This window comes from Juglans regia, chromosome 6 (assembly GCF_001411555.2).
Source record: "Juglans regia cultivar Chandler chromosome 6, Walnut 2.0, whole genome shotgun sequence".
Lineage (NCBI taxonomy): Eukaryota > Viridiplantae > Streptophyta > Magnoliopsida > Fagales > Juglandaceae > Juglans > Juglans regia.
In genome coordinates this window covers 12627531-12634416 of record NC_049906.1, presented here as the reverse complement: position 1 = coordinate 12634416, position 6886 = coordinate 12627531, and the positions used below count along the sequence as shown (strand labels likewise).

At 46.2% G+C, this 6886-nt stretch overlaps 1 protein-coding gene across 1 annotated transcript; it reads left to right on the top strand.

The window, feature by feature from the left end:
• Nucleotides 1-1628: 1628 nt before the first annotated feature.
• LOC118348615 lies at nucleotides 1629-4184 on the top strand. The gene has a single exon (XM_035690666.1). The coding sequence runs from the start codon at nucleotides 1629-1631 to the stop codon at nucleotides 4182-4184; it is 2556 nt and encodes an 851-aa protein (XP_035546559.1).
• Nucleotides 4185-6886: the final 2702 nt, after the last annotated feature.

Genomic DNA, 6886 nt, shown 5'->3' with positions numbered 1-6886 from the left:
ACAAAAATACATCTCTAGTTAAAAAAAATTCTCTTAACATAATTATAACAAAATTGATCAAAAATAGGAAAGCAACAATTTCATTTAATAAAAATAGACTAAATAGTATCTCTTTAAAGGGTTCAAAATAAAATCTTGCACTTACTATGTACTTCTAAAAGTTCATATTTTAATACTAATAATATATTTCAAATCTTTATTTATTTTCTTTATAAAATCTTGCATTTAAAACAAAACCTACACAAATTGAGTTTAATATATAAAGATCAAAACATGATTATCCTATAATTATTCTGATGATAAGGGTATTTTAGGAACTGAACCAAGTTGACCCACGTATAACCAAGCTCAACTACCCAGAGTAGGAACACTTCGAGCGATAGAGAGAACATAAAAAACAAAACAACATACTCACCAAGAGATGGAGGGCACGACGGTGACAAGCAGGTGGTGGGGCGACGGTAGAGTACTGGTTAGCGAGAGAGAGAGATGAACGAGAGAGAACAGAGAGTGAAAGAGCGAGAGAAAGAGAGTAGCGTGTGAGGGACTCACCGTGAGGGCAGCGACGAAACGACGACTAGGTGGCTGGGAGCGGTGGCAGTGTCTTCTTTTGCGACTGAGGCAACCGGCGTGGGCGATGGTTTAAGGGCAGTGGGTTGGTCGAGTCAAGACTGCTCTGTTTTGGGAAGCAAAAACAGAGGTCCTTCGGTGGTAATGAGGCAGCGTCTTTCGTCATGCAGGGGGGCTTGTCGTGTGAGTTGCGGCGTGGAAGGGCTTGGCAGTGGAACTGCCCATCGGTGGTGGTTGTGCAGGGATGGCTGGTGGTGGCAACTTACGTGAAGTAGTTGTTGCTGTGTTTTCTGGGGCTAAAACAAGGGACAAACGGCTTCGCGTGGGCTGGTTGTGGCGTCGGTTTTACATGGAGATGAAGGTTGGGGGCTTGCGATGCAGCTGCAGTGCGCAATGGTCCCCTGCGATGATGACTGAGTGGTGCAGGGACAGCGACGGACAGTGGTTGGCAACTGTCTCAATGATGGTGCAACGTGCATGCATTTGGTTGGCATTTTTGGTGATGGTGGTCTTGCGAGAATTGGAGGGGTTCGCGTCATATGGTGGTGGAAAGAAAAGAAAAGAGAAAACTAGTGGTCTTGCCGCATGGCTGAGGCTCGAGGAGAAACGGCTATGACTGGTAACAGAACTGCTGCGATAGGTAGTAAAGGAAACTGATACGAATGCTACCGCAATGCCACGCAGAAGCATGAGAGCTACCAGACCAAACGTGCAGTTAACCGACTATGTTGCTTGAGATGGCAAGATGCATCTCGAATATCTTATTTCCATACGGATGGATATTTTATTTCCTTGTTAGTTGTTTCGTTCCTACGCTAGATCATTTTATTTCCTTACTGGTATTCTTGCTATATTCAACCATTATTTCCTATGATGTAAACGGCTTTATAAACCGTGGAACTTGTTGGACGTTTTATGCAATTTTGTTATCAATAAAATATTGGTCTTCTCAATACCGTGAATTGAGTAAAGGTCCCTCTGCACCGTGAGCAGAGGATCTTGGTGCAATTGTCTATCAATTGGTATCAAGAGACAGGCGATTTCCCTTCTCGCTGCCCATGGCTGATCCCGCAAAGACGAATAAGGTTCGTTTTGAGCAACTCGAAGGAGCTGTGTTGGAATTACGCCGCGGTATGCAAACCATGCAGGAGACTAGCGTGACCACCCAGACTCTTCTCCAAGAGTTGGCTTCCCGCTCCTCGGTTCGGACTTCACATCGTCGCCGTAAGGGGTCGAACCACCACTCACCCAAGGCTAGTCCACCATCATCCCCACGTTCTACTAGTTCCCGGAGTTTCACCACTGGCGAATCCGATAAAGGCGAGAGCGACGATTCCCGTTTCTCTCAAGCGTCAGCGACAGGAACTGAAGATGGTCCTACCGCAGCTCCAGACAGGACTTTACGCATGCATTTTCGCGTGAAGCTTGATTTTCCTCGTTTTGCAGGTGAGGACCCCATTGTCTGGCTTGACCGAGCTAAACAATATTTTGCAACTCAGGAAATTCAGGGCAGGAAGAAGGTGCTGCTCGCTTCCTACCATCTTGAGGGTGAAGCAAACCAATGGTGGCAATGGTATAACCGGTCTCATGACGGGAAGACTATCTCGTGGCATAAGTTTGAGAAAGGCATTTTGCGCCGCTTTGGACCTACGGACTTCGAAGACTATGACGAGGCGCTTAGCAAAATTAAACAGCAGGGCACTTTCCGTGACTATCAACAAGAATTCGAACGCTGGGCTAACCGAGTGACTGGCTGGCCAAAGAAAGCATTGTTAGGTGCTTTTATGGGCGGATTGAAGGACGACATTGCAACTGAGGTTCGCATGTTTCGGCCTAAAGGATTGAAGAGTGCTATCGACCTAGCCAAACGTCAGGATGAGAAACTACAGAGGCTCCGCAAATCGTCTAGCAGTGTTCCCTCCAACACTAGACGTATGGGCGTGCCTGGCCCCACCAACTCCACTGCTCCGTTGCCCGCTGCTAAGCCTTTACCTGTTAATGCCATGAAACGCTTAACATTCGACGAGATGCGAATTCGACGCGAGAAAAACCTCTGTTTTAACTGCGACGAGAAGTTTATTCCTAGGCATCGCTGTCTGGCTCAGTCATGCTTCATCGAAGCTGATACTCCACTTGTCGTGGAAGAGATTTATGAGGAAGAAACGTTGCCTCCTGAAACGCCATCAGACCCCCTTATTTCTCTCCATGCACTGTCAGGCAGTCTGGGCAATCGCACTATGCGAGTCCGCGCCATGGTTAACAAGCAGGAAATTAATGCTTTGATCGACGGAGGGTCTAGCCATAATTTTATTAATCAAGCAGTGGTCAATCGCTTAAATCTCGCAGTTACACCTATCACTCCATTTTACGTCCGAGTTGCTAGTGGGGAAAAACTCGCTTGTCAAGCTAAGTATGAGAGGGTACCTATATGCATTCAAGGATTTTCTTTCGAGACAACGTTATTTGCCTTACCTATTCGGGGTTTGGATCTCGTTCTGGGCTATCAATGGCTGGAAGGCTTGGGATGTGTGGTTCATGATTATGCCCGTCGCTCAATGGAATTCACTGTGAACGCTTGCAAATTCGTTATTCAGGCCGAACCAATAGGTCCTTCTTTAGTTGTTGACGTTAACTCTTTGATGCAGGAATGGAGGCACGGCGCCGAATTATTTTGCTTGGCGGCGATTGAGAGCGATTCCGCACTTCCAGTAGATTTCACTACAAATTTAGCCCTTGATATTCGGGCTATTTTATTGGAACATCAGCAGGTGTTATCCACTCCGAAGGCATTACCGCCCTCACGAAGGTTTGACCATCGCATTTTGCTGAAGAATGAATCCGCACCTATCAATGTAGCGCCTTACCGATATGCCCACTTTCAAAAAAATGAAATTGAACGCCAAGTAGAGGAGATGTTATCGACAGGATTGATCCGTCCCAGTACTAGTCCCTTCTCATCGCCAGTTTTGTTGGTTAAAAAAAAAGATGGTACTTGGCGCTTTTGTACTGATTATCGCGCCTTGAATGAGGCTACTATCAAAGACAGATTTCCAATTCCTACTATCGAAGATATGCTCGATGAATTATTTGGCGCAACATACTTTTCTAAATTGGATCTTAGGGCGGGTTACCACCAAATTCGCGTTCATCCGAATGATATCCATAAGACGGCATTCCGCACGCACCATGGACACTTTGAGTATTTGGTGATGCCTTTCGGACTGTGCAACGCGCCATCGACATTTCAGGCGGCAATGAACTCTATTTTTAAGGTGCATTTACGTCACTTTATTCTTGTATTTTTTGATGATATTTTGATTTTCAGTAAATCTTGGCCGGATCATCTATTACATCTGCGGACTACTCTGGGAATATTGGACGAGCATTCCTTTTACATCAAACCATCCAAGTGTATTTTCGGCCAACAGGAGGTGGAATACCTCGGCCATATTATTACTTCGGCAGGCGTACGGGTCGACTCTCGTAAAGTGGATGCTATGCTTCGTTGGCCTCAACCCAAAACTATCACTGCACTACGGGGGTTCCTTGGTCTCACTGGGTATTACCGCAAATTCGTGCGAAACTACGGCCTCATTGCACGTCCATTAACCTAGTTATTACGGAAGGGGCAGTTCGCATGGAATGACGACGCCGAACGTGCTTTTGCTTCCTTGAAGTCAGCTATGACTACTACCCTTGTCTTGGCTCTTCCAAATTTTTCTGCAGACTTCATGATTGAAACAGATGCTTCCGGTTTAGGCGTGGGTGCAGTGCTCTCCCAAAATGGTCGCCCGCTTGCTTTCCTCAGCAAAGCTATTGGACCAGCCAAAAAATCTTGGTCCATCTATGAAAAGGAGATGCTCGCGATCTTGGAGGCCATCAAGTCTTGGCGACCGTATTTACTAGGACGACGTTTCAAAATCTGCACTGACCAAAGGAGCCTTCGGTACCTCTTGGAGCAGCGCATCACCACCCCAGAGCAACAAAAGTGGGTTGCTAAACTTCTAGGCTTTGATTATGAGATTATCTACAAACCTGGGAGGGAGAATGCTGTGGCCGACGCACTGTCACGGAGTGGCTTAGACCATGAACTGGTTGCCATTTCGGGACCAATATGGGAAATATGGGATGAATTACGGGCAGCTACGAAAACGGATGCCACCTTGGGTCCTCTGGAGCGGCAACTGCAGGAAGACCCATTATCTGTTGCCGGATATAGTTTGAAAAATGGGTGCATCATGCAAGAAGGTCGCATCATGGTTCCCGAGGCTCCGACCATCAAATCGGCCCTTTTACGAGAATTTCACGATAGCGCCGTGGGTGGACACGCAGGCGTTCTGCGCACTTACAAACGGCTTTCTTTGCTTTTCCATTGGAGAGGCATGAAAAAAGATGTCCGGCACCACATTCAAAGGTGTGATTCTTGCCAACGGAACAAGTATGACACACGCCTGCCAACAGGCCTACTGGAGCCCTTACCGATTCCGTCCGGGGTATGGACTGATGTGTCCATGGATTTTATCAGTGGCCTCCCTACATCGGCTGGTAAGAATTCAGTTCTTGTTGTTGTCGATCGGCTCACTAAATTTGCCCACTTCATTGCACTGGCCCATCCGTATACGGCTCGAGATGTCGCCGATGCTTTCATCCGGAATGTCGTCAAACTCCACGGTCTTCCATCTTCTATTGTTAGTGACCGTGACCGCATCTTCATGAGTCAGTTTTGGCGTGAGCTCTTCCGTTTACAGGGCACAACGATGCGCACCAGCTCAGCCTATCATCCGGAAACTGACGGCCAAACCGAAGTTGTAAACCGTTGCTTAGAACAGTACCTTCGTTGTTTTGTCCAGGCAACGCCGAAACGGTGGGAAGCTTTTCTCGCATGGGCCGAATTCTCGTATAACACCTCCTTCCATAGCTCCATACAGATGACTCCATTTGCCGCTTTGTATGGTCGCCCCCCTCCAATTCTGAATGCTTACGTACCAGGTTCCACTGCCGTAGCGGAAGTTGAAAGTACCCTTATCGCTCGCGACGACATTCTCCGTCAACTCAAGACTAACTTGGCTATCGCTCGCAACCGGATGAAACAACAAGCTGATAAAAGCCGTCGGGATGAAGTATTTGCTGTGGGTGATTGGGTCTATTTGAAGTTACAGCCTTACCGACAACACTCTGTTCTCAAGCGTCCATATCAGAAGCTGGCGAGTAAGTTTTTCGGGCCCTATCAAGTTTCGGAGCGTATCGGCTCCGTTGCTTATCGCCTCCAATTGCCCCCGGATGCTAAGATCCATTCCGTATTCCATGTGTCCCTCTTGAAGCGTCGCCTTGGGGATACCGCAGCTGTACAGCCCACTCTGCCTCCTTATGCTGAAGATGGACTACCCATGATCCAACCTGAAGCAGTTTTGGGGTCGCGCTGGGTTCAGAGTGCTAGTGGACGGGTGCAGCAAGTACTAATTCGTTGGTCTAGTTTACCAGCCGAAGATGCCACCTGGGAACCACTCTCGACGGTCAAGGAGCAATTTCCTACGTTTATCCTTGAGGACAAGGTTACTTTCGAAGGGGGGGCAAATGATACGAATGCTACCGCAATGCCACGCAGAAGCATGAGAGCTACCAGACCAAACGTGCAGTTAACCGACTATGTTGCTTGAGATGGCAAGATGCATCTCGAATATCTTATTTCCATACGGATGGATATTTTATTTCCTTGTTAGTTGTTTCGTTCCTACGCTAGATCATTTTATTTCCTTACTGGTATTCTTGCTATATTCAACCATTATTTCCTATGATGTAAACGGCTTTATAAACCGTGGAACTTGTTGGACGTTTTATGCAATTTTGTTATCAATAAAATATTGGTCTTCTCAATACCGTGAATTGAGTAAAGGTCCCTCTGCACCGTGAGCAGAGGATCTTGGTGCAATTGTCTATCAGAAACCGATAGGTAGTTTGGTAGAGGTGCACGACAAACCTAGATGAGGAAAAAAAATGAGGCTTTGATGAACGTCCAATATCATGCATGTATATATATATATATACCAACTGCCGTAAATCCTAGTGGGGTAGAGACTTGCATGGGAACGTGGTGACAGCAACCAAGAATTAACAAGGTTTGAAAGTAAAACATCTATTATAATGCACGGGCTTGTATAATAGGTTTAAGGATTTTAATGGGAACGAAACTCTAGAGTGGTAACCTTAATCCGTTTATCAAAAAAAATAACAAACATTTTAAAAATTATAAATCATAGGATGGATTCTTGAAAAAGAAATAAATTAGACCCGTAATCTATATTTAGAAAAAATACTC

Excerpts from the sequence above, each read along its gene's own strand:
- LOC118348615 (XM_035690666.1), top strand. The coding sequence starts at position 1,629 with ATGGCTGATCCCGCAAAGACGAATAAGGTTCGTTTTGAGCAACTCGAA.